This window comes from Oncorhynchus keta, chromosome 2 (genome assembly GCF_023373465.1).
Source record: "Oncorhynchus keta strain PuntledgeMale-10-30-2019 chromosome 2, Oket_V2, whole genome shotgun sequence".
Lineage (NCBI taxonomy): Eukaryota > Metazoa > Chordata > Actinopteri > Salmoniformes > Salmonidae > Oncorhynchus > Oncorhynchus keta.
This window is the reverse complement of record NC_068422.1, coordinates 27,883,896-27,911,875: the sequence shown is the minus strand read 5'-3', so window position 1 is coordinate 27,911,875 and position 27,980 is coordinate 27,883,896. Positions and strand designations below refer to the sequence as shown.

At 42.9% G+C, this 27,980-nt stretch overlaps 2 protein-coding genes across 10 annotated transcripts in view; both read left to right on the top strand.

Annotated features, from left to right (window-relative positions):
- LOC118366125 (E3 ubiquitin-protein ligase MARCHF8-like) overlaps positions 1-27,980 on the top strand; it is a 131,839-nt gene that overhangs the window by 93,085 nt on the left and 10,774 nt on the right. For all 9 annotated transcript variants that reach the window (XM_035748552.2, XM_035748553.2, XM_035748550.2 and 6 more), the window contains 2 exons: positions 12,629-12,679; positions 21,012-21,091. In XM_035748552.2, the coding sequence (XP_035604445.2) occupies positions 12,629-12,679; positions 21,012-21,091 (131 nt within the window). The remainder of the gene's footprint in view (positions 1-12,628; positions 12,680-21,011; positions 21,092-27,980) is intronic.
- LOC118366129 (uncharacterized) lies at positions 21,103-23,468 on the top strand. The gene has a single exon (XM_035748561.2). It carries the CDS (start codon positions 21,647-21,649, stop codon positions 22,307-22,309), a length of 663 nt encoding a protein of 220 aa, XP_035604454.1. The 5' UTR covers positions 21,103-21,646; the 3' UTR covers positions 22,310-23,468.

The following is a 27,980-nucleotide window of genomic DNA, read 5'->3' as shown; positions in this document are numbered from 1 at the left end:
GTTTTTCCCCACAAATGGCTTTTCTCCTCCCCCCTCAGATGGTCTTGCAGGTAAAGAAGCCGGATGTGGAGGTCCTGGAGCCAGGTCAAGACCAAGACCCTGGTCAAGACCCTGGTTAGGACGACGAGTACTCAGAGGAGTTTCCCTGAGATGGTTTCTAACAGTTTGTGCAGAAATTCTTTGGTTGTACAAACCCACAGTTTCATCAGCTGTCTGGGTGGCTGGTCTCAGACAATCCCACAGGTGAAGAAGCCGGATATGGAGGTCCTGGGCTGACATGGTTACACGTGGTCTGCGGTTGTGAGGCAGGTTGGAAGTACTGCCAAATTCTTTAAAATGACATTGGAGGTAGCTTATGGTAGAGAAATTAACATAAAATTATCTGTCAACAGCTCTGCTAGACATTCCTACAGTCAGCATGCCAATTGCACACTCCATCAAAACTTGAGACATCTGTGGCATTGTGTTGTGTGAAAAAACTGCACATTTTAAAAGTGGCCTTTTATTGTCCCCAGCACAAGGTGCACTTGTGTAATGATCGTGCTGTTTAATCAGCTTCTTGATATGCCACACCTGTCAGTTGGATGGATTATCTTGGCAAATGAGAAATGCTCACTAACAGGGATGCAAACAAATTTGTGCAAACATTTGAGATAAATAAGCATTTTGTGCATATGGAAAATGTATGGGATCTTTTATTTCAGCTCATGAAACATGTGACCAACACTTTGCATGTTGCGTTTATATTTTTGTTCAGTGTATATGGCTCTGGTTAGAACTGGAACTGGAGTCCTGTGTTGTTGTGGTTGACAGGAACCACTGGTGATTATTGTTACTGTGCATAGTTCTTCCATCATGTGGACTGGGATATGTTCCGTATTGCGTCAGACGACAACATTGACGAATACGCTGATTCGGTGTGCTAGTTCATTAGAACGTGCGTTGAAGATGTCGTTCCCATAGCAATGATTAAAACATTCCCAAACCAGAAACCGTGGATTGATGGCAGCATTCGCGTGAAACTGAAAGCGCGAACCACTGCTTTTAATCAGGGCAAGGTGACTGGAAACATGACCGAATACAAACAGTGTAACTATTCCCTCCGCAAGGCAATAAAACAAGCTAAGCGTCAGTATAGAGACAAAGTAGAATCTCAATTCAACGGCTCAGACACAAGAGGTATGTGGCAGGGTCTACAGTCAATCACGGATTACAAAAAGAAAACCAGCACCGTCACGGACCAGGATGTCTTGCTCCCAGGCAGACTAAATAACTTTTTTGCCCGCTTTGAGGACAATACAGTGCCACTGACACTACCCGCAACTAAAACATGCGGACTCTCCTTCACTGCAGCCGACGTGAGGAAAACATTTAAACGTGTCAACCCTCGCAAGGCTGCAGGCCCAGACGGCATCCATAGTACCCTCCAAACTCGTCATCAAGCTCGAGACCCTGGGTCTCGACCCCGCCCTGTGCAACTGGGTACTGGACTTCCTGACGGGCCGCCCCCAGGTGGTGAGAGAAGGCAACAACATCTCCACCCCGCTGATCCTCAACACTGAGGCCCCACAAGGGTGCGTTCTGAGCCCTCTCCTGTACTCCCTGTTCACCCACAACTGCGTGGCCACGCACGCCTCCAACTCAATCATCAAGTTTGCGGACAACACAACAGTGGTAGGCTTGATTACCAACAACGACGAGATGGCCTACAGGGAGGAGGTGAGGGCCCTCGGAGTGTGGTGTCAGGAAAATAACCTCATACTCAACGTCAACAAAACTAAGGAGATGATTGTGGACTTCAGGTAACAGCAGAGGGAACACCCCCCTATCCACATCGATGGAACAGTAGTGGAGAGGGTAGTAAGTTTTAAGTTCCTCGGTGTACACATCACAGACAAACTGAATTGGTCCACCCACACAGACATCATCGTGAAGAAGGTGCAGCAGCGCCTCTTCAACCTCATGAGGCTGAAGAAATTTGGCTTGTCACCAAAAGCACTCACAAACTTCTACAGATGCACAATCGAGAGCATCCTGTCGGGCTGTATCACCGCCTGGTACGGCAACTGCTCCGCCCACAACCGTAAGGCTCTCCAGAGGGTAGTGAGGTCTGCACAACGCATCACCGGGGGCAAACTACCTGCCCTCCAGGACACCTACACCACCCGATGTCACAGGAAGGCCATAAAGATCATCAAGGACAGCAACCACCCGAGCCACTGCCTGTTCACCCCGCTATCATCCAGAAGGCGAGGTCAGTACAGGTGCATCAAAGCTGGGACCGAGAGACTGAAAAACAGCTTCTATCTCTTCTATCTTCTACCTCTATCTGTTAAACAGCCCCCACTAACATTGAGTGGCTGCTGCCAACACACTGACTCAACTCCAGCCACTTTAATAATGGGAATTGATGGGAAATGATGTAAAATATATCACTAGCCACTTTAAACAATGCTACCTAATATAATGTTTACATACCCTACATTATTCATCTCATATGTATATACTGTACTCTATATCATCTACTGCATCCTTATGTAATACATGTATCACTAGCCACTTTAACTATGCCACTTTGTTTACATACTCATCTCATATGTATCTACTGCACTCAATACCATCTACTGTATCTTGCCTATGCCGCTCTGTACCATCACTCATTCATATATCTTTATGTACATATTCTTTATCCCCTTACACTTGTCTATAAGGTAGTAGTTTTGGAATTGTTAGCTAGATTACTTGTTGGTTATTACTGCATTGTCGGAACTAGAAGCACAAGCATTTCGCTACACTCGCACTAACATCTGCTAACCATGTGTATGTGACAAATAAAATTTGATTTGATTTATTTAGTTCACATTCTAACATTTCATCTGGTCCGCATCCTCTGTTCGCTGACCACTTTGTCTTCACAGCCTATATCTGCATGTGTTCAGCCTTGCATCTTCCTTCCTAGAAGTCACCGTATGCTGACAGAGACAGGAAACCATACCTAGACAGTAGACACCACACTCTTCCTGTGTGATCAGATTATTTCAGTGATATAGGATACACCCTATCCTGCCTCTGTTTGTGCGAGTTTGGGAAGATTTAGGGAGTACAGTTAGAGGTCAATGACTGCACTCTATCTACATATAAACCCATTCATCTTTAATTAGTGGGAACAGGTGTGTAGTGCTAGGACAAAAACTAAAATGCGCACCCTTTTGGGTCCCCAATGGAAAAACTGTCTTGTGTGTTTGCGCGCTTGCGTGTGTGTGCGGGTGCTTGTGTTAGTTGTCTCCATATTCTTCGGAGTAGTCTGTTACAGATATGGCTCTGTATTTCGTGTGGAGTGTCATCCTGTGTGTCTCTGTCTTGACAGGATTCAGAGATATTTTAGAGAGCTGTAAGGTGAACTCTTGTCAGCTTGTCTTCTGTTTCTCTGCCATGCTGAGAAATACAGTATGGTGTGCTCCTCTCAGATACATATTCTGCACAATGATATTGTATAAGCTCCTCAGTGATAGATATTCATACACAGGCAAAGCAGGTTGTGTGTTTCTACATGCATTAATAAACACATTTATAGGACAGAATTGAGCAGAGGCACATGAGGGTTAACGAGATGGATTTGGAAGGATGGCTACCCGGGAGGACTAGCGACTGTGTAATCTCATGCCTTGTGTTTGTTTATGTGTTTGTTCGTGTGTTTGAGGCCAAGCCTCCATATGTGCTGCCAGTGAACCAGTGGTGAGAATCGTCTGAGATGAGGTTCACTCTGTCTTTCTTCCAAGTCTCTGAAGTGCCTTTTCTCGTGTCCTAAGAATATGATTCAGTACCAGTAACTCAATATACCCAGTTGTGTATGTGTGTTGCCAAATATACACTGAGTATACCAAATATTAGGAACACCTTCCAAATATTGCGTTGCACCCCCCCCCTTTTCCCCTCAGAACAGCCTCAATTTGTTTGGACATGGACTCTACAAGGTTTTGAACGCATTCCACAGGGATTCTGGCCCATGAAAAATCCAGCAGCGTTGCAGTTCATGACACAAACTGGTGCACTTCTTCCATACCCAGTTCAAAAGCACTTAAATACTTTGTCTTTCCCATTCACCCTCCGAATGGCACACATACACAATCCATGGATCAATGTTTAAAAATCCTTCTTTAACCTGTCTTCTGCCCTTCATCTACACTGGTTGAAGTGGATGTAACAAGTGACATCACGTCATGGAAAGAGCATGTTTTGTATACTCAGTGTATATGACACACACAGTGTGGTCTGTGCTGGTTTGTAACCTCCAGGTCATTGAGCTGTGGTTATTATATGTAAATGACATGTGTCCACCTCTATGGAGAGATCAATGGGGCGGCAGGGTAGCCTAGTGGTTAGAGCGTTGGACTAGTAACCGAAAGGATGCAAGTTCGAATCCCTGAGCTGACAAGGTACAAATCTGTCGTTCTGCCCCTGAACAGGCAGTTAACCCACTGTTCCTAGGCCGTCATTGAAAATAAGAATTTGTTCTTAACTGACTTGCCTAGTAAAATAAAGGTTAAATAATAATAAAATAAAAAAAATGGACAGGATTAGTCATTCACATCACACAATTTCCCCATTATCCTCATCAACTTGTATATATGTGCCTGTGCAATTGTTTGTGAGTGAGTGAGCGAGCACGCACGTGCGTGTGTGTGTGCAGACCATTAGTTCTGATGATTTAATTGTTTCCTCCCTTCCGTTCTCCTCATTTTCACCGACTCTGCTTGCTATCTCTACTATCTCTCTTTTTCCCCCCTTCCCCTCTCTCTTTATTTCCATCTCGCTCTCCCTCCCACTGTCTGTCTCTCTCTCTCTCTTTTTCCAACTCCTTCTCCCTCCCAGTCTCTTTGTCCCTCTGTCTCTCACCCTCAGTTCTTCTCTAAACATTTTGGCATATGATCTGACAGTAGATGATTAAGAGTGACATCTCTGGCACATTTCCTACAGAGAGAGAGAAGCTGCTTGTTTAAATAATTCATTACCCACATACCCAGGCTCCTTCTGATGCTGCTATAAAATCTAAGTCTGTTGTAATGTTCTGTTAAATTAAACATGTCATTGATATGTCCATTTTTATATGGGTTTTATAAAAATGTATGTTGCAATATTCCTGTCTGAGTAGATGTGATGTTTCTGTTTAACAGAACTGAATTGATATATCCTCTGCCATTTTATAGGAGTTTCTATAGTCCCCATGGACCTTCTCAGCCCTTCTCTTTTAGCCTATCACCATGTAATCATCCCTCTCTTCAGTCCATGTAATTCTCACCTCTCTTGTGTACTTTCGGGGACAGTGAATGATGCTGCTTTCACATATCCTGTCCATTGTGTATGCTGAGGGATGTGTGTGTGTGTGTGTGCACATGCGTCCTGGAATGTCATACTAGATGATTGTATTAAGCCAGCAAACAGGGGATGTCCTAAGGAAATTATGCCACATTCCCATTTAGTCTCTTTAAGGGTTTTGCCAATTTGCTAAGAAGTTATCCCACTGACATTCTGAGAACATTCTAGTAACATTAAAACATGACGTTAACTTCGGGACCATAAGTGGACGTTCAGTTCTGGTTCCCTTCAAGTTCCCAGGATGTCACTGGGGGCCATGTCAGGGCCTTTTTTAGGATGTTCTCAAGACTTTCATTTTATTTGTTCTTAGGACGTTGCGTGATGGTCCCAAGGGAATGTTCTCTGGAGGACCTTTGTCTAGTTCCCTGTAGAACAGGCCTCCATTAACATAGACAGAGCTGTCGTGGAGCGGGTCGAAAGTTTCAAGTTCCTTGGTGTCCACGTCACCAACAAACTATCATGGTCCAAACACACCAAGACATTCGTGAAGAAGGCATGACAAAACCTTTTCCCCCTCAGGAGACTGAAAAGATTTGGCATGGGACCCCAGATCCTCAAAAAGGTCTACAGCTGCATAGAGAGCATCCTGACCGGTTGCATCACCGCCTGGTATGGCAACTGCTCGGTTTCTGACCGTAAGGCGCAACAGAGAGTAGTGCGTATGGCCCAGTACATCACTGGGGCCAAGCTTCCTGCCATCAAAGTCCTATACACTAGGCAGTGTCAGAGGAAAGGCCCAAAAAATTGTCAAAGACTCCAGTCACCCAAGTCATAGACTGTTCTCTCTGCTACTGCATGGCAAGCAGTACCAGAGCGCCAAGTCTAGGTCCAAGAGGCTTCTAAACAGCTTCTACCCAGAAGCCATAAGACTGCTGAACAATTAATGAAATGGTCACCCAAACTATTTACATTGACACCCCCCCATTTGTTTTTACATTGCTGCTACTCACTGTTTATTATCTATGCATAGTCACTTTACCCCTACCTACATGTACAAATGACCTTGACTAACCTGTACCTCCGCACATTGACTCGGTACAGGTACCCCCTGTATATAGCCTCGTTGTTGTTATTTTATTGTGTTACTATTTATAATTTTTTACCTTTGTTAATTTGGTAAATATTTGATTAACTCTTCCTTGAACTGCATTGTTGGTTAAGGGCTTGTAAGTAAGCATTTCACGGTACGGTTGTATTCTGTTGTATTCGGCGCATGTGACCAATAAAGTATGATTTGATATTTCTCACCATATGTCTGCTGCAGAGAGACAAGAGAGAGCCATGAGAAAACTAGTAAAAGTGCTGAAAATAAATTTGCTCCATATTTTAAAAGAAGTAGGAATTACAAGCAATGAAGGAAAACTAGTGCAGAAATTATATTGCGATATTGTCGAAACAATACGATATGTCTTCAAAAATAATATCCCTGATTGGTGAACCACTGATCCAGTCACAGCTCTTTGTCTTTTTGCAATGCTAGGGACACCCACACAAACAGTGCTTTTAACATAGTGTTTTCAACTTACATATTTGACATACTTGATTACATTGTGTATCTTTATTCATACAGTAATTAATATTTAACTTCCTTTTTGATCTTCCTGCTGCTCCACCATGTCTGTATCAATGACTGGTTTCACCTGTAGGCCTATTCCTACACTTTGTACATCAAAGTAAATCTCAGCTCTGTTAAAAATACACGGAAGAAAAACTATTATATTTATCATAGTGATTCAGGAATAACCTTAAAACAGAATAATTTGCTCTACCAACATTAGACAACTATACTGAAAACTCAAATTGCTGAAATAAGTAACTGAAATCAATGAGAGAATAGTCAGATTAACTAATAACTAAAATAGTAGTGCAGATGGCACTCTTTTGCTAAGTGCCAAAACATTCAGGGGAAAGAGGAGCTCATAGTTGACCCATTTTGCATACCCCGCCATACCACAAGACATCCATGTCTTCCTCACTGGAAAATATAAACGGTTGAGTTTGATATCATTTAAAAGCTTACAAACAGGGTTGTCAAACGATTTGATAATTTCAACAACGAAAAAATGTACAAATTGACATTTAACCTTTTCAAAGTAAATTATCAAACAATGTCAACTCAGATTTATTTTCATATTTGCATTTGTTGTAGTTTAGACTCTCTGCTTCACATCATCTGAGGTGTTAGTGTTGTGCTGCTATCGGTTAAGACACAACATGCTCTTGAATACAGGTGGGTGTCATTTCAATCATAGGGACCTATCCCTTCAATTCAGACCACCGCAATTTAGCTGGTACACCACTGAAATTTAAATTTAATTGAAATGTTACCTTCTAATTACAACCACAAAGATGGCCACCGCTCCACTCACCATCAGATGTCAACTTAAATGGTCATGTCTATTCTATTATCTATATTTCTATGATTTCAATAGGTTTCCTATGGAGGATTGACAGTATAATTTAAAACAATATATATTCCCATTCAAGTCAGCATTCTCTGATGTGTGGACCTCCAACCATCTTTATGGTACTATTTGAATTTTGACATTTTGACATTTATATTAATATTTTAGTACATTTATCAGTCAAAATCTGACACCCACCCTGTATCCAATACCTCCGACTATGTAAAATAGGGTCTTTGCTAAAACATGTTCAAATTTGTAGGGGGAAAAAGTCGTTTAAGGAAAAACAAATATTTTAGTAAAAATGTAAAAAAGCATTTTTTCAAGAAATTATAAAACTGCTTTAAATGATATCATCTCAAAAAAAGGGTGTCTCATGGTATGGTGGGGTATGCAAAATAGGTAAACTTTCAAAAAGTGATTCAATTCAAATGGATTTAACCTTTTCCTATTTAGTATATAACCCAGAGATCCAATATTAAATATCAATTTGATTCGGTAAACTATTGTAGTATGTAAGCAGCTAACGCAGACAGATTTCCACCAACGCATGAGATCCTAAGAAAAGTTCAAACATGTTCTGCTCCTTGAGACTTTAATTAAAGGGTCATTTATTTAAGTTGTGTATAGCTGAGTTAGTTAATAATTCGGTGCTAATTAGCATTTGTACATCACTGGGGCCAAGCTTCCTGCCATCCAGGACCTCTATACCAGGCGGTGTCAGAGGAAGGCCCTGAAAATTGTCAAAGACTCCAGCCACCCTAGTCATAAACTGTTCTCTCTGCTACCACAAGGCAAGCGGTACTGGAGTGCCAAGTCTAAGTCCAAGAGGCTTCTAAACAGCTTCTATCCCCAAGACATAAGACTCCTGGACATCTAGTCAAATGGCTACCCAGACTATTCACATTGCCCCCCCCCCTCCTCTCTCCACACCACTGTCATCTATGCATAGTCACTTTAATTAACTCTACTTACGTGTACATACTACCTCAACTAACCGGTGCCCCCACACATTGACTCTGTACCGGAACCTCCCTGAATATATTGTTATTTTTTACTGCTCCTCTTTAATTACTTGTTACTTTTATCTCTTATTCTGTAGGTTAAGGGCTCGTAAGTAAGCATTTCACTGTAAGGTCCTACACCTGTTGTATTCGGCGCATGTGACTAATACAATTTGATTAGATTAGCTTCCGGAGGCTAATGATGCTAGCTTCGCTGTGTTGTGATAGACTGGCTGACGTTGTTTTGAATCTGCGGGTGGGGACGTTGTAGTAGGCTGGTTGTACTGTAGGCTGTATGCAAAAATAGATGACGGGTCAGAAATAGAAATACACTTAATAGAACTGACACATTATATGGCTATGGTTATGAGGTAACTGTCTGGTACAGGGAAAGAAGATTATATAGTTGATATAGTTCTACTTTAGACTACTTTTAAGAAATTAAAACTTCCGACAAACTCTGGTTTGGAGATGAGGGGAACTTATGAAGATTAGAATTCCTCAACATAACTGTTCTGAAAAGATGGAACATTGTGAAAGTCTTCAGGGTTCAGATAGAGGCAAGAGATAGCCCACACAGACGCCCTGAAGCTCTGAGCCCCTGAACAGAGACTTAAAGCCTCGGAGCCGTGAACCACCAAGACAAAATGTCTCCTCTCCTCTGTCATATCCTCCTGAGCCTCCCTTTACCTCCCTCTCACATGCCTGGATCATCACAGCCAGGAGTTGTTACCCAGTCCACAGAGAGACAGAGGGAGAGAGAAAGAACCGAGAGAGAAAAGGGAGGGAGAAGAGAGACAGAGATGTTTGAAACTCTTGAGTTTCTCTCACAGAATAATGGATGACTCCCGAGACTTAGTCCTATTATAGACCACTGTCACTGATACTCTGTGTGTGTGTGTGTGTGTGTGTGTGTGTGTGTGTGTGTGTGTGTGTGTGTGTGTGTGTGTGTGTGTGTGTGTGTGTGTGTGTGTGTGTGTGTGTGTGTGTGTGTGTGTGTGTGTGTGTGTGTGTGTGTGTGTGTGAGCGAAGAACAAAGGAAAAGGCAGTGAAAGACAAAGTAAGGTAGACATAAACAGAGAAAGTAGATTAGTTCCTTGCCAGGATGAAATGCTTCTCTCTTTTGTCTGGAGTGTTCAGCACTTTGCTCTTCCCTCCTCATCTATCCATCTCTCCTCATCGCCTCTTCCTATTCTGCCCTATTAAATTGGAGGGTCGGCTGTGTATTAGTGGCCTTGTTATTTTCCCTCAGCAGTGGCTCTCATAGCAACTGTGAGTTCCTCATCATTACTACATCTTTGACTAGCGAAGGAACAGAGGACAACAAATACGATTATTATCACTCTCTTTCTCTATATATATTTCCTTCTTAATCTCATTGACTATATTTCTCTCTTTCGATCATCCCTTCTCTTGTTATCTTATTCACTCTTGTTCTCCTGTTATCTTCCTTTTATCTGTCTGTTTCTCAGTATAAGTATGATACTGTATGTGCTATGTTCATGTACTGTATACTGACTATACAGAATAGTAAGAACAGCTGCTCTTTCCGTGACATCGACTGACCAGGTGAATCCAGGTGAAAGCTATGATCCCTTATTGATGTCACTTGTTAAATCCACTTCAATCAGTATAGAGGTGAGGAGAGAGTTTTTAAAAAGATTTTCAAGCCTTGAGACAATTGAGACACGGATTGTGTATGTGTGCCTTGAGAGGGTGAATGGGCAAGACAGAAAATGTAAGTCCTTTTGAACGGGGTATGGTAGTAGGTTCCAGGTTTGTGTCAAGAACTGCAACGCTGCCGGGTGGGGGGACTCAATATTAGGAAGGTGTTCCTAATGTTTGGTATACTCAGTGTGCTGTATATCTCTGTCTAGAGTTCAATGAGACGACTCTCAAACCCAGTAAGACTGGTGACATATTTTACTGAGAGAGCCGGCGAGAGAGAACATGAATACTGCATCAGTTCCTTACTGGGACGAAAGACCTAACTCTCTAATCTGAGCGGGGAGAGTGTTCAGCACTTCCCTGCTCTCATCTATCTATCAGTCTCTCTTCCTCTCCTCATTGTATCCTAATCATCCTGTCCTATTAAATTGGAGGGAAGGCTCTGTATTAGTAGGCTTGTTATTTCCCCTTTGCAGCGGCTCTCATGGCAACCTTGAGTTCCTCATCATTACTCCATTACTCGAGGAAACAGAGGACCAAAAAATAATTTATGTTCCCCATATTATCGCTCTCCCTTTCTCTCGTTCTTTCTTTCTCTATCTCATTCTCTTTTTTTCTCTTCCTATCGTCTCTTCTCGCTCTCTCTCTCTCTTTATCTCCTTGTATCTGCCTGTTGCTCTGTTTCTCAGTACGATACTGTATGTTTAAGTCTGCTCTTCATAAAGAACCTGTGTCACATGAGCCAACCATTATGGCCACACACAGAAGGATAAACACAGGTTCTCAGATGCATGTGCTGTGTGTGGATTCATCAGGGTCTGTTTACCAGAAGTGTGTGTGTGTGCGCACGCGTGTGTGCATGCGTGTGTTGTATGCTTATCTGCTATTTGACAGCAGATCATTCACAGCCCCTGCCTCCCTCAGAGATAAGTAATAGTGTGATGTTGGCACACCATCAGTTCACAGTTCAGTCGTTAATGTATGTGTGTTGTATATATGTTTGTGGGTGGGTTTTTTGTGGGGCAGTTGGTGTGTGTGTCTGTTGTTGCTTGCTTATGTATCTTTAGGCTGAAGTTCGGCCAATGACAGACATACATGGAGAGAGAGAGCGTGGAATGGAGACTTAACACACAGACATACATGGAGAGAGAGAGGGTGGAATGGAGACTTAACACACAGACATACATGGAGAGAGAGAGGGTGGAATGGAGACGTAACACACAGACATACATGGAGAGAGAGAGGGTGGAATGGAGACGTAACACACAGACATACATGGAGAGAGAGAGGGTGGAATGGAGACTTAACACACATACATACATGGAGAGAGAGAGGGTGGAATGGAGCCTTAACACGCAGACATACATGGAGAGAGAGAGGGTGGAATGGAGACTTAACACACAGACATACATGGAGAGAGAGAGGGTGGAATGGAGACTTAACACACAGACATACATGGAGAGAGAGAGAGAGAGGTTGGGATGGAAGAGAGAGAATGGAGACTAAACACACAGACCTCTCACTAGCATCACCATGGCAACTATGGAAGGCGAGACAAGGGAAGGGATCGAGTAATTAGAAGAAAAAAGTGTATGCTGGTGCGTGTCAGTCTGCTTCTTCAGCATGAAACAAGTTAATCAACTATCAACTAGTTTTCATCGTCTTCGGAAAATCTTCTGACTATTCCACTGAACTTGTTGTGAAAGCATCAGTATGGTAATGTATAGACAGAGAGGACGAGAGCAAGAGAGACGTAGTGTGCGTGCGTAAGGGTGTTTTGTGTCCATTACCAAACAGCTGGTAAGTGTGCAGTGCTGTAAAGATGTAAAAATCATTACCAGCCATATGTTATCATGTATAATCATTGCAAAAGTTATAACAGATTATCTTTGTTGTCTCTTATGTTTCTAACGCAGTTCAAAATAGAAGGTATTTTACATTTACATTTTAGTCATTTAGCAGACACTCTCATCCCGGTCGATTTACTGGAGCAATTAGGGTGCCTTGCTCAAGGGCAGATTTTTCACCTAGTCAGCGCGGGAATTCAAACCAGCGACCTTTCGGTTATTGTCCCAGTCAAACGTTGATATGACTTACAGTATCTGCTGCTACAGGGGTTGGTGTTTCAAAATGACTAAATGTGTCTAATATTGTCTTTCTGTTCCTCTCTTTCAGAATGAGAAGCACCTGGGTCATTCTGCCAGCAGGTCCAGCAACATTTCCAAGGTAAGGTCAGAGATAGAACATACAGGATGAATGGTATATGACAGACCTGTACCTACCAAAGGGCAACCGAGAGGTAAGGTCAGAGATGGAACATACAGGATGAATGGTATATGACAGACCTGTACCTACCAAAGGGCAACCGAGAGGTACGGTCAGAGATGGAACATACAGGATGAATGGTATATGACAGACCTGTACCTACCAAAGGGCAACCGAGAGGTAAGGTCAGAGATGGAACATACAGGATGAATGGTATATGACAGACCTGTACCTACCAAAGGGCAACCGAGAGGTAAGGTCAGAGATGGAACATACAGGATGAATGGTATATGACAGACCTGTACCTACCAAAGGGCAACCGAGAGGTAAGGTCAGAGATGGAACATACAGGATGAATGGTATATGACAGACCTGTACCTACCAAAGGGCAACCGAGAGGTAAGGTCAGAGATGGAACATACAGGATGAATGGTATATGACAGACCTGTACCTACCAAAGGGCAACCGAGAGGTAAGGTCAGAGATGGAACATACAGGATGAATGGTATATGACAGACCTGTACCTACCAAAGGGCAACCGAGAGGTAAGGTCAGAGATGGAACATACAGGATGAATGGTATATGACAGACCTGTACCTACCAAAGGGCAACCGAGAGGTAAGGTCAGAGATGGAACATACAGGATGAATGGTATATGACAGACCTGTACCTACCAAAGGGCAACCGAGAGAGAAAGAGTGGATTAAAGAACTGAGGGCTACCAAAAAGTTATTTTGACGAGAGAGGGATAGAAAGAGAGAGAGGGAAAGACAGAAAAGTGAAAATAACACAGAGGGTGATGGACAGAATGGAGACAGACATCTTGTAGAGAAACAGAGCCTAGACTGACAGGGGGTCCTAACCTGCCAGTCACTTCCACAGTCAGAGGTACAGCTCTCTGATCACTTCTTATTGAGAGAGACGTCTCCAAACACACAGGCTGCGTTTCAAACTCATAAAAGACGCACCCTCCTCCACTTACCCTCGCCTTATGCCCTTGGGAGAATCCCCGCGGCCATCTTTGCCGTCGGGCCAAATGATTAGCCAAGCAAGGGAAGATGGCAACGAAAGCCCATCAGCCCTCGTTTTTGATCGAGTTTGCGAGTGTACAATTATGTTCACTCCGGGGCCTGAAACGTACAATCATCGCAAATTGAATTATTGGGCATCTGCTAAGAAAAGTCAGCCAAAACTTAATACCAGCATTAACATGGAGAAGTCAACATACAAGTGTAAGTAAAAACGAATCTAAATCATTTAGAAACTGTGCTACTAATGCACATGACGGCTCAAACACTTATCATAAAAGTAATGATGTTTTTGTTTGGTTAGCTTTTGGAAATGTTAGCTTGCGCACAACTTTCCCTGACATCACACTTCTACATTGTGATTTTCGATTTACCTCATGTAGTAGGATGGCTAACACTCGATGCCAGCGGATGCGTTGTCTTCTAGCCAAGATATGAAATGCAATCATAATTGACTGTAGCGCATGTAAGGCACACAACAGTTCCATGCTGACTGAAAACACAACTTTGATGAACGAGTGACAGATTTCCGGGCAAGAGCGGACCATTTAAAATGAATGAAAATTAATTAATTCTTCCCTCGCTCCTTGCCCTGCACATGTCAACTCGTCAGACATCATTTAAAAAAAAAAAAGTATTTTACATTTAAATGTTTGGAGTGCAGCCACAGTCTCACCTCCTCCGCCCCAACTGACACTTAATTAAACATCAGGGCTGCAACTCAATAGTCTACAGGGCCTCCTCTCCTTGTCTCTTCGTTACTCACCTGCACTGATCTAAAAAAAACACATTGATTTCATATGGATGTGTTACATGGATTGTTCCTTATATTGGAACAATACTAGTCCCCATACCTCACTCGATCTACCCTCCGTATCTCTCTTTCTCTCTCCACTATCCCTCTCCCCCGCTCCCTTCTCTCTGCCGGGACAGATTGGTTGTGTTCTCCTGAGCAGCCTGTGAGCCTCTTAGTGGGATAAAGCCTTTACATCTGCTAATAGTCAGGGTCACTTCGTCGCCATAGCAATGTTCCGTTGGCCATGTTTGAGCCGGGTGGCATGAGTCGGTAGGATGTAATGCCACCCTGGTAACAAGAAAGGAGCTCATTATTTTAATGAGCTCCGCCCCCCCAAAAAGGAAAATGATAATGCCCAGTGTGCGTTGTAATTGTTACATTTACATTTTGCTCATTTACTTATCCACTTATCCAGAGCAACTTATTCAGTGCATTCAACTAAGGTACAAAGTAAAACGTTTCTATTTTGGTACTGAGAATGTTGTTGTCGTTAAGACTTGCAACTATACAGTGCTGTGAAAAGATTGTTCAGATGTTTTGTACTGAATGTTATCAGATCTTCAACCAAAACCTAATATTAGATAAAGGGAACCTGAGTTAAAAAAAAAAAAGTATACTTGTTTTATTTATTTAGTTAACAAATTTATGCAACACCCAATTCACCTGTGTAAAAAGTTATTGCCCCCTTACATTCAACAACTGGTTGTGCCACCTTTAGTTGCAATGACTGCAACCAAATGCTTTGGAAGTGTTGGCTCACTCTTGCATGCAGAACTGCTTTAACTCAGGGACATTTGTGGGTTTTCAAGCATGAACTGCTCGTTTCAAGTCCTGCCACAACATCTCAATTAGGTCTGGACTTTGACGGGGTCATTTCAAAACTTCAAACGTGTTGCTTTTTAGCAACTTTCATGTAGCTTGATTGTGTGTTTTGGTTCATTGTCTTGCTGCATGACCCAGCTGCGCTTCAGCTCACAGACAGATGGCCTGACATTCTGCTGTAGAATTCTCTGATACAGAGCAGAATTCATGGTTCCTTATATTAAGGCAAGTTGTCCAGGTCCTGAGGCAGCAAAGCATCCCCAAACCATCACACTACCACCACCATGCTTGACTGTTGGTATAAGGTTCTCACTGTGGAATGCAGTGTTTGATTTTCACCAGGCATAATGGGACCAATGTCATCCAAAAAGTTGACTCAATTTTGCCAAAAAGAACCTGGATGATCATCAAGATTCTTGGAAGAATGTTCTATGGACAGATGATTCAAAAGTTAAACTTTTTGGATGACATTGTTCCCATTATACCATAATAAAAAGAAATACCCCGGCCAAACCCTAACCATAATTTTGCGCCGCCCTATGGGACTCTGTCACGGCTGGTTGTGATACAGCCCCATATTGGCAGTAGAATACGTTTTTTTTTATTAGAATCTGGTTTCAGTAGCACACAGTGCCTGCTTCTAGTTGTTATTGCGGTAAGTGTCATTATCATGGTTACTAGGTTGGATTGAGTCTGCCTCTTCTTGGTCTCTCCAAGCCTAAGTTATTTGCTTTGGTCGTTGACCTCAGTAAGACTCATACATTAATTTTGTTCACTGAGGTGAAATACCTAAAGGGAAATTAAATTTAAAGAACAAGGAAATGTTGGCTGTGCAAACAGAGAAGAGCAGAGAGTTGGATAGAGATGTGTTTGAGGTATGAGGAGAATGACAGGAATGGAAAATGATGTGTCCATTCTGACACACATTAACAGGCTCTGTTAGAACTTGCCAGTGCCACGACTGTGGGTTCATCTCTGAGCTTTTTAGTTTTCTGTTTGTTTCATCACCGGCTTCATACAGACGTGCTGGTGATCATGGATAGTTAAGTAAAAAGTATATTGCATAAATGTTAGTCAAATGTATAGCCAATTATTTAATGCCTGTTCCATTCAGATCTGAGGTTGTAGTCATACAGATTGGCAGACACAATGATTGCATTTACCTTTTATAGAATCAAATCAAATCCAAGTTTATTTGTCACGTGCGCCGAATACAACAGGTAGCCCTTACAGTGAAATGCTTACTTACAGGCTCTAACCAATAGTGCAAAAAAGGTATTAGGTAAGTAAAGAAATAAAAACAACAGTAAAAAGACAGTGAAAAATAACAGTAGCGAGGCTATATACAGCAGCGAGGCTTTAAAAGTAGAAGGCTACATACAGACACTGGTTAGTCAGGCTGATTGAGGTAGTATGTCCATGTAGATATGATTAAAGGAGCTATGCATATATGATGAACAGAGAGTAGCAGTAGTGTAAAAGAGGGAGTGGTGTGTGGCGGGACACATCTTTTTAGTTTCCTGAGGGGGAATAGGCTTTGTCGTGCCCTCTTCACGACCGTCTTGGTGTGTTTGGACCATTCTAATTTGTTGGTGATGTGGACACCAAGGAACTTGAAGCTCTCAACCTGCTCCACTACAGCCCGTCGATGAGAATGGGGGTGTGCTCGGTCCTCCTTTTCCTGTAGTCCACAATCATCTCCTTAGTCTTGGTTACATTGAGGGATAGGTTGTTATTCTGGCACCACATGGCCAGGTCTCTGACCTGCTCCCTATAGGGTATCTCGTAGTTGTCAGTGATCAGGCCTACCACTGTTGTGTCATCTGCAAACTTAATGATGGTGTTGGAGTCGTGCCTGACCATGCAGTTGTGGGTGAACAGGGAGTACAGGAGGAGACTGAGCATGCACCCTTAGGGGGCCCCTGTGTTGAGGATCAGCATGGCAAATGTGTTGCTACCTACCCTCACCACCTGCGGGCGGCCCGTCAGGAAGTCCATGATCCAGTTGCAGAGGGAGGTGTTTAGTCCCAGGATCCTTAGCTTAGTGATGAGCTTTGAGGGTACTATGGTGTTGAACGCTGAGCTTTAGTCAATGAATAGCATTCTCACATAGGTATTCCTGTTGTCCAGGTGGGAAAGGGTAGTGTGGAGTGCAATAGAGATTGGATCATCCGTGGATCTGTTTGGGCGGTATGCAAATTGGAGTGGGTCTAGGGTTTCTGGGATAATAGTGTTGATGTGAGCTATTACCAGCCTTTCAAAGCACTTCATGGCTACGGACGTGAGTGCTACAGGTCTGTAGTTATTTAGGCAGTTAGGTCTGCTTGAAACATGTTGGTATTACAGACTCAATCAGGGACATGTTGAAAATGTCAGTGAAGACACCTGCCAGTTGGTCAGCACATGCCCGGAGCACACGTCCTGGTAATCCTTCTGGCCCCGCAGCCTTGTGCATGTTGACCTGTTTAAAGGTCTTACTCACGTCAGCTACGGTGAGAGAGTGATAACACAGTTGCCCGGAACAGCTGGTGCTCTTATGCATGCTTCAGTGTTGGTTGCCTCGAAGCGAGCATAAATGGCATTTAGCTCGTCTGGTAGGCACTCGTCACTGGGCTACTTTTTGTAGTCTGTAATAGTTGTCAAGCCCTGCCACATCTGACAAGCGTCAGAGACTGTGTAGTAGGATTCAATCTTATTCCTGTATTGAAGCTTTACCTGTTTGATGGTTCGTCTGAGGGCATAGCAGGATTTCTTATAAGCGTCCAGATTAGTGTCCTGCTCGTTGAATGCTGTAGTTCTGGCTGTTAGCTCGTGCGGATGTTGCCTGTAATCCATGGCTTCTGGTTGGGATATGTACGTACGGTCACTGTGGGGATGACGGCGTCAATGCACTTTTTGATGAAGCCTTTGACTGAGGTAGTATACTCCTCAATGCCATTAGATGAATCCCAGTCTGTGCTAGCAAAACAGTCCTGTAGCGTAGCATCCATGTCATCTGACCACGTCCGTATTGAGTGAGTCACTGGTACTTCCTGCTTTAGTTTTTTCAGTGATTGTAAGCAGATTTGCCCAATGGAGGGCGAGGGAGAGATTTGTATGCATCTCTGTGTGTGGAGGAAAGGTGGTCTAGAGTTTTTCCTCTGGCTGCACACTTGACATGCTGGTAGAAATTAGGTAAAACGGATTTAAGTTTGCCTGCATTAAAGTCCCCGGCCACTTGGAGCACCACTTCTGGATGAGCATGTTCTTGTTTGCTTATGGCCTTACACAGCTCGTTGAGTGGGATCTTAGTGCCAGCATCGGTTCTTGGTGGTAAATAGACAACTACCAATAACATAGATATTGTGGTCTACAGCTTATCATGAGGTATTCTACTTCAGGTGAGCAATACTTCAAGACTTCTTTAATATTAAACATCGCGCACCAGCAGTTATTGACAAATAGACACACACCCCTGCCCCTCGTCTTACTAGACATAGCTGCTATGTCCTGCCGAAACACGGAAATGCCAGCCTGCTCTATATTATCCTTATCGTTGTTAAGCCGGTGAAAAATAACATATTACAGTTTTTAATGTCCCGTTGGTAGGATAGTCTTAATCATAGATTATGAAGTTTGTTTTCCAATGATTGCACGTTGGCCAATAATACGGAGGGTAGTGGTGGTTTACCTACTCGTCTGGGATTTAATGGGGATTTTGGACTTGTCTCGACAAAGCAGTATATCCTTCGCGTCAGACTCATTACATTTTTAAAATTGTCCAGTTCGAGGTGAGTACTTGCTGTGCTGATATCCAGACTCTCTTTTTGGTCATAAGAGAAGGTAGCAGCAACATTATGTGCAAAATTAGTTACAAACAATGAGAAAAAAACTAACAAAGTAGCACAGATGGTTACGAACCCATAAAACGGCAGCCATCCCCTCCGGTGCCATTATAGCCAGTATATCTGAAAATGATATAGCTAACACAGTACCTTCCTCATTTTCCCAGACTTGCTGGTGTTTAATAACACACTATGTAAATGTTCTACTTCCACAGTTAAATATTGTCTCATTGATTTTAAAGACAGCTCCTCTGTTTTGATCCTCACACCCCTACATGTGGTTATTTTTTCTTTGTGTGTTTTCTTTGTGTGTGTGTGTGTGTGTGTGTGTGTGTGTGTGTGTGTGTGTGTGTGTGTGTGTGTGTGTGTGTGTGTGTGTGTGTGTGTGTGTGTGTGTGTGTGTGTGTGTGTGTGTGTGTGTGTGTGTGTGTGTGTGTGTGTGTGTGTGTGTGTGCGCAAGATGGCAAGACAACAAAAAATCCGTGCAAACTAGAATGCTCCTTGGCCCTAAACAGAGAGTACGCAGTGGCAGAATACCTGACCACTGTGACTGACCCAAACTTAAGGAATGCTTTGACTATGTACGGACTCAGTGAGCATAGCCTTGCTATTGAGAAAGGCTGCCGTAGGCACACCTGGCTCACAAGAGAGGACAGGCTATGTGCACACTGCCCACAGAATGAGGTGGAAACTGAGCTGCACTTTCTGACCTCCTGCCAAATGTATGACACTATTAGAGACACATATTTCCCTCAGGTTACACAGATCCACAAAGAATTTGAAAACAAACCCAATTTTGATAAACTCCCATATCTGTGTGCCATCACAGCCATCACAGCAAGATTTGTGACCAGTTGCCACAAGAAAAGGGCAACCAGTGAAGAACAAACACCATTGTAAATACAACCCATATTTATATTTATTTATTTTCCCATTTGTACTTTCACTGTTTTCACATTGTTACAACACTGTATATAGACATAATATGACATTTGAAATGTATTTATTCATTTGGAACTGTGAGTGTAATGTTTACTGTTCATTTTTGTTTATTATCCACTTCACTTGCTTTGGTAAGTAAAGCCCTTGAATTGACAGGCAGAGAGAGAAGGTGAAGGCAGAGTTGAATTCATTGAATCATTTATTGATCTCATCCAACCCCTGAGCTATAAATTGCCCTTTGGTTACATATGTAGTCAATAGGTAATTAGTGGATGGTGTATAGTAGAGGCTAATACCTGGGAGGCGTCTGATTTCATTTATTTATTAAATGTAACCTTTTTTTAACTAGGCAAGTCAGTTAAGAACAAATTCTTATTTCCAATGACCGGGGAACAGTGGGAATGTTCAAATGTTTTGCCGTTTGAAATAATTCCGTCAGATGCCAGCTAGTGGTAATGTAATGTGAACTAACAGCCAGCTGTACTGTGTATATTTGTATGAGTTTGGTCGGCACTCTTGACAACGCTGAATCCCTTTTATCTCCTGGACTTTGTCAGTGTGGTTGTTGTTTTATCACACTGTGCGTCAGTACATGCCATGTTTATGATGCATTCTGTGTAAGTGTAGTAATATAGACTGGATGAAGTTCTACATAAGCTATTTGCTAGTTCTCTAACGTTGGAGATATTTCCATTGGCAGTCTCAGAAAATACCCTTGCTAGCTAGCTAACGACTTGCTATCTGAGGAAGATACAGAGCTAATCGGAGGCCAGCTCTTTCTCTTTATTGTTAATGAAGCCCAATGTTACTATTTTTCTGGTGATGCCGATGAGACAAATCGGAATTATATTTGTGTTTCACTCTCTCTCTCTCTTCCTCAGGCGGGGAGTCCCACCTCCGTCAATGTCCCCTGCAGCTTTTCACGGTCATCGGTCACCCCCTCCAACCAGGACATCTGCAGGTACTGTACACACACCTTTAAACAATAACCTTTAAACTCTAACCCCTGACCTTTAACCCTCCAACCATGACATCTGCTGGTGTACATCCTTCAAATGCGTTGGGCTGCTGAGGGTTTACTGGCTCTGGATCTTAGCAGTCTCATGCTTAGTTGATTTAGTTGATTGTATGCAGCGTGAAAGCAAGGTGCCAGATGGGTTACAGATGGTGTTGTCTGATGCTAAACAGAATAGATGGGAACTAGATATGGCAGTGAGGAGTACATCAGTGTACTGAAGAATAATACTTTATTGTCCAGAAATGGTGTTCTGCTTTATGCCAACCCCTTTGTGCGAGGTCAGGGAGGGAGTTTCCCTGATATAACTCTCCATCCTTTCCTTTATATGTTTTGTTTGAAGCATGCTCATTTCATATATATTTTTTCTACCCATCTCTCCTTCTCTCCTGTACTGGTTTTCTGCTATCGTCTGCCCGACCATCCCTTCCTGTCTCCCCTCCTCCAACCTCCATCCCTCCGATCCCTCACACTCAGCCTTGCCGCCACATCTCCAGACCCATGCTACCAGAAGCTTTTGTGGTTCTGATGAACTCCAACCGCAAAACCTCTCAGGGGTCAGGAGGGGGCATCTCTGTGACAACACTCTGCCTGGACACGCCCCCAGCCTTCAAGCCCTCCAAAGGCCGGGGCGGGCTCTCCTTCGGGACGGAATGGCTTTCATTGCTCCGCCCCTCCACCGTCAACGGGACGCTGAAGTTCTCTCACTCTCTGAGCGATGTAGGCCAGCACATGGACAGCCTCTGTAGCGGACTGCACTTCGTAGACCGGACCTGTTCTGAAGGAGAGCTGGATGTAAAACCTAAACAACCCAACACAGACCAGAAGTCCAAGATGTTCAACGGCAAAGCAGCCACACTCACACACCAGGCCTCGAACCATCCTCCCTTCCCCACGCACACACTCACCCGCACACACCCTCACCTCGTTCCCTCATTCACCAACAACTACAAGTACCTCACCCACGAACACTGCTTCCAACCTCACTCTTCCGGCGTCCATCCTCCTCCTCCTCCTCCACCACTTCCTAACTCCCACCTTCACCCGCCCAGCTCCAAACTCCTCTGCCTCTTCCTCCCCTTCTCTCGCTCCTCTACCTTTGCCAGTCTACAGTGTTCTGAGCTGGGTAGCTATGCTACGATCTGGACCGTTTTTCAATTCTAGACCGGTGTTCGTCACCTGCCCATTCTGACAAAATGGGGCCTCTCACGCCAGGCACGCTCTCGCCCTATTCGCTGTCCGGAGACTGCTGCAGGTGGGTGATTCCTGGATTGTGACCCCCCTGTGTGTGAAGTGGTAGACTCCTCCTGCTCACCCCCGTGCTGTGATGTGGTAGAGACACATACAATTCCATGGCTGGATCCTGCCTACACCTCCTGTGATATGACGTGATAGAGCCCTGCCCATCCCTCCTGTGAAGTGGTAGTGACTGTGCGATCAGGGACTAGCTGGAATGGAATGGTCAGTCACACTGTGGTCTACTCTTCAAGTATGCTTGCGTGACTGTTATTTTTAAATTGAAAAATAGAATTTAAATAATTATCTTGCTGGTTATCCACAGAGACAGTAGGCATGGTGGGAGTGGTGGTGGTGGGGGGGGGACAGACAGAGGAGAGAGAAAGACAAAAAGAAAGGGCGAGAGGGAGCAAGTGCTTTTGGATGAAGGTGTTCTGATTTATCACTCCTCCTCTGTACCAGTGGAGGCTCCTCAGAGGAGGAAGGGGAGAACCATCCTCAGTGAATTTAATAAAAATTGTGAAACATTAAAAAAGTTATCCTTTTTCGATAACACTATACTAAATATATTCACGTGTGACCCAATAAATTATTAAAACACACTGTTTTGAAATTAAGCTCTACAGTAGCCTCAACAGCACTCTAGGAGGCTCATGGTTCTCACCCCCTTCCATAGATTTACGCAGTAATTATGACAACTTCCGGAGAACGTCCTCCAACCTATCAGACCTCTTGAAGCATGAACTGTTGTCCACCCAATCAAAGGATCAGAGAATGAATCTAGTACTGAAAGCATAAGCTACAGCTAGCTAGCACTACAGTGCATAAAATGTGGTGAGTAGTTGACTCAAAGAGAGAGAAAGACAATAGTTGAGCAGTTTTGAACAAATTCATTTCTTTAAAATGAAAGAGAAGCGAGAGAGATGGAGCGAAAGAGGGCTAGCTTTATTTTGTTGTATATTCACTTAGCTAGTGAATGCAGCTAGCTAGTTTAGCCTACTCAAACGCCAGGCTCAAACAGTGGAGGATACTATGTTAGCTAGCTGGCTATGGCTATCCAACGCTGGAACCTCTTCCAGTATTATTTTCACTGGGGCCCGCCGGTATAACTGCTAAACTGATTGCTGAATGTACACCGCACTGCATGATTGTATTGGGTTTACTAACACGTTAGTTATAGTAGCTATGTAGGTGGTAATTATTTGAAGGTTTGGAAACAACAACTGATGTGTTGTGCACTTAAGTCCACAATTGAAGGGAAAGAGAGAGAGCGCATAGATGTATTTTACCTTTATTTAACTAGACAAGTCAGTTAAGAACAAATTCTTATTTTCAATGACAGCCTAGGAACAGTGGGTTAACTGCCTGTTCATGGGCAGAATGACAGATTTGTATCTTGTCAGCTTAGGGGTTTGAACTTGCAACCTTCTGGTTACTAGTCCAACGCTCTAACCACTAGGCTATCCTGCCGCCCCAATATACGATAAGGAATTATACAATGAGCAAAAATGATCATGCTGTTTGTATGTGGCTGCTAAGAAAGTTAACTGTGTCTGCATGTGATCAGGGGTGTATTCATTCCGTTTATCCCAAAAACTGGGATAAACATACCTGAATTTGTCCAATAGAAACTCTTGTTTGCAACTGATAGATGCAGGCAAGAGTGTGCAAGGTGGTATTGAATGTGTCACTGTCTGCCACCTTGATTACTAAAAATGTCTCTTGACCTGGAAACGTTCATTCATAGGCCAAGTTAGGGTGTAGCAACCTCATGATGGGTGCAGGGAAAAGGTGAGTATCATGTAGTAGACTAAACCTATGGATGTTATATTGAGCTGTGTGAATGGAATATGAATGACAGTCATCCAATATGCTGTAATAGAAATAAGGCCATGCTCATAAAAAATATATATTGTCCTCCCTCATCTTACACGGCACCGACCGCCACTGCTCTGTACTTCCTGTAGAGTCAGAGGTTAAATAACCTTTATTTAACTAGGCAAGTCAGTTGAGGACAAATTCTTATTTACAATGACGGCCTACACCGGCCAAACCCGGATGATGCTGGGCCAATTGTGCGCCGCCCTATGGGACTCTCAACCACTGCCGGTTGTGATACAGCCTGGATTCCAACCAGGGTGTCTGTAGTGACGCCTCTAGCACTGAGGTGCAGTGCCTTAGACCTCTGCGCCACTCGGGAGCCCAAGGAGCTTTAATTGGACCCTGTTCCTTTTACATGGGCCTATGCACCCTGGTCAAAAGTAATGCACTATAGAAGGAATGGGGTGCCATTTGGGACGCACACATGGACTGCAGGGTTGAGACAATTCTAATTTAATTCCAGGCAATTCAGAAAGTAAACCAAATTCCAATTACACATTTTCCTCATTGAAAAGCATTGAAGAGAATTGGAATTGGATTTCAGTGTACTTCCTGAATTGACTGGAATTTAAATGGAATTGACATCCAAACCTGATGGACTGAGATCACCACTTATCCAAATCCTTCCTGTTTTGTCTGCTCTGTTCTGTCCTGGCTATTAACCTAATAAAACAATCTTTCTGACACATTATTGGAGTGGCTCTCCCTGGTTTGAGTCGACCTGAACAAGAGGAAATGATCAGAATTCGAGCCAGCACAAATGTGTTGCAAGAGATATCAGTACAGTGGGAGTTGGAGAGAGAGAATTTTGATGCTGAGAATTTTCAGATGAGGAAATGCAGATGAGCTTCTTGATTTCCATAAATTCCCTGAACCTACACTAACACATGATTGTTTTAACAGTATTGCACTTTTCAGGTATACTTTAACCCATCTAATAGCCTAACCACTGATCAAGCAACGTTATGGACTAAACGTTCAAATCTTGTTACTGCAAGATCCTTTTGCTGTGACAATGTAGGTCAAATGAAGATCGTACATCTCTGCAGGAATACACAGATAATTATTATTATAATGAAGTTATCTTTGTTTCTCTATCATCCGGTATCCATCATCATTTTAACCCGTGTTTCCCGCTGGCATTTGAATGTGTTCCATGTCGAGATACTCTCTGGCACCTGCCATCTCACTATCTCTGCTCAACAAGACGTGTTCTGGCTGACGGAGCACAGTAATCCCTGTTTCTGTAATATTCCCAGCAAGCCAGCAGTGCATAAAATGTCCACCAACACAGCCAATTTATTTGCCAATCAACAGAGAGCTTAGGAACAGCTCTCAGTCGTCTGGTAAAGCACTGTCTCACACATCTGAATACTGGTACACATACTTTATGAATACCATTATGGACTCAGTGTGGTGTGGTACGTGTTGATTATAATCTCTCGTTAACTCTTCTAAATTAGTGAGACGGATTGAGGGAATCAACTTGCTTTGCAGAGCTGCATACAAACACACCACAACAACTGACCCCAGCAATAAACACTACCTCTTCTTTATCCCTCCATCTACTCCGCCATCCCACTCCATCTTCCACCACCTCGACTCCTCCTTTGTTCATGTTGTCGTTTAATCTTGTGAGGCTTTGGGCAGATCAAACTCATTAACCTCCTCACTGACTCGCTACACTCACCTCCCCATTAACCAAGGTGTGTGTGTGTGTGTGTGTGTGTGTGTGTGTGTGTGTGTGTGTGTGTGTGTGTGTGTGTGTGTGTGTGTGTGTGTGTGTGTGTGTGTGTGTGTGTGTGTGTGTGTGTGTGTGTGTGTGTGATCGACCTCATGGTTATGATCAGACAGGAGTCACTCCTTTGACCAACTTATTTGTAAACCCTGCTGTGATCTCAGTCTCTGTTCTTTCCTTTATTCTTTTCTGTTTTGTTATTTTATTCTGACTGAATATCATGCAAAATGCTGTTTTCATTGTAGTTCAATGTAATATGGCTCTATAACACTTGTCAAGGACAACTAAGAAGCTTTGTCAGTCAATTACAGTGGCAGGTGATTTTCAAGTGTCTTTAAGCCTTGAGGAAAATCACTAGTCTCATGTTAAGTATTAATCTTCAAGGAATTGAACTCTACTCTGTTTGAACACAAATTATGCCTTCATTTTAAATTCATTTTGAAGTGAAGCCAACCGTATTGGGTGAGAGAAAGGGCAATATATTTTAAACCAAACTGTGACCATCTCAACTACAGTGGTTGTTTTTTTTGCCAGAGAATTACCACCACTTTATCCCATAGCTCCCTTTACTCAAAACAATCCTATTCTGTTTCATATAAAACCAATTCATCCCATAGCTTCCTTTACTCAACCCTATTCTGTTTTATATAAAACCACTTTATCCCATAGCTCCCTTTACTCAACACAATCCTATTCTGTTTTATATAAAACCACTTTATCCCATAGCTCCCTTTACTCAACACAATCCTATTCTGTTTAATATAAAATCACTTTGTCCCATAGCTCCCTTTACTCAACACAATCCTATTCTGTTTAATACAAAATCACTTTGTCCCATAGCTCCCTTTACTCAACACAATCCTATTCTGTTTCACATAAAACCACCTCATATTTTCCTATTTCAAATCAGCCAGGACTTTTTGTAGCCTTGTGTTGTGAAGCAGGCTCATTGAGGATTCATGACTGTCTTTGTTCTGTTTCGGCTCAGCTCTGTTAGAGGGCAAGGTCGGTATTCTGACAAAGGCCACATTTACCCGTCTTGTGCTCCTGCTCTCTGCTCTCTTTTTATATTAGCCTGTCAGAATGTGGGGAGTGTGTGTGTGTGTGTGTGTGTGTGTGTGTGTGTGTGTGTGTGTGTGTGTGTGTGTGTGTGTGTGTGTGTGTGTGTGTGTGTGTGTGTGTGTGTGTGTGTTCGACCTCATGGTTATGATCAGACAGGAGTCACTCCTTTGACCAACTTATTTGTAAACCCTGCTGTGATCTCAGTCTCTGTTCTTTCCTTTATTCTTTTCTGTTCTGTTTTGTTATTTTATTCTGACTGAATATCATGCAAAATGCTGTTTTCATTGTAGTTCAATGTAATATGGCTCTATAACACTTGTCAAGGACAACTAAGAAGCTTTGTCAGTCAATTACAATGGCAGGTGATTTTCAAGTGTCTTTAAGCCTTGAGGAAAATCACTAGTCTCATGTTAAGTATTAATCTTCAAGGAATTGAACTCTACTCTGTTTGAACACAAATTATGCCTTCATTTTAAATTCATTTTGAAGTGAAGCCAACCGTATTGGGTGAGAGAAAGGGCAATATATTTTAAACCAAACTGTGACCATCTCAACTACAGTGGTTGTTTTTTTTTTGCCAGAGAATTACCACCACTTTATCCCATAGCTCCCTTTACTCAACACAATCCTATTCTGTTTCATATAAAACCACTTTAGCCCATAGCTCCCTTTACTCAACACAATCCTATTCTGTTTTATATAAAACCACTTTGTCCCATAGCTTCCTTTACTCAACACAATCCTATTCTGTTTTATATAAAACCACTTTATCCCATAGCTCCCTTTACTCAACACAATCCTATTCTGTTTCATATAAAACCACTTTAGCCCATAGCTCCCTTTACTCAACACAATCCTATTCTGTTTTATATAAAACCACTTTGTCCCATAGCTTCCTTTACTCAACACAATCCTATT

Excerpts from the sequence above, each read along its gene's own strand:
- LOC118366129 (XM_035748561.2), top strand. The coding sequence starts at position 21,647 with ATGCTACCAGAAGCTTTTGTGGTTCTGATGAACTCCAACCGCAAAACC.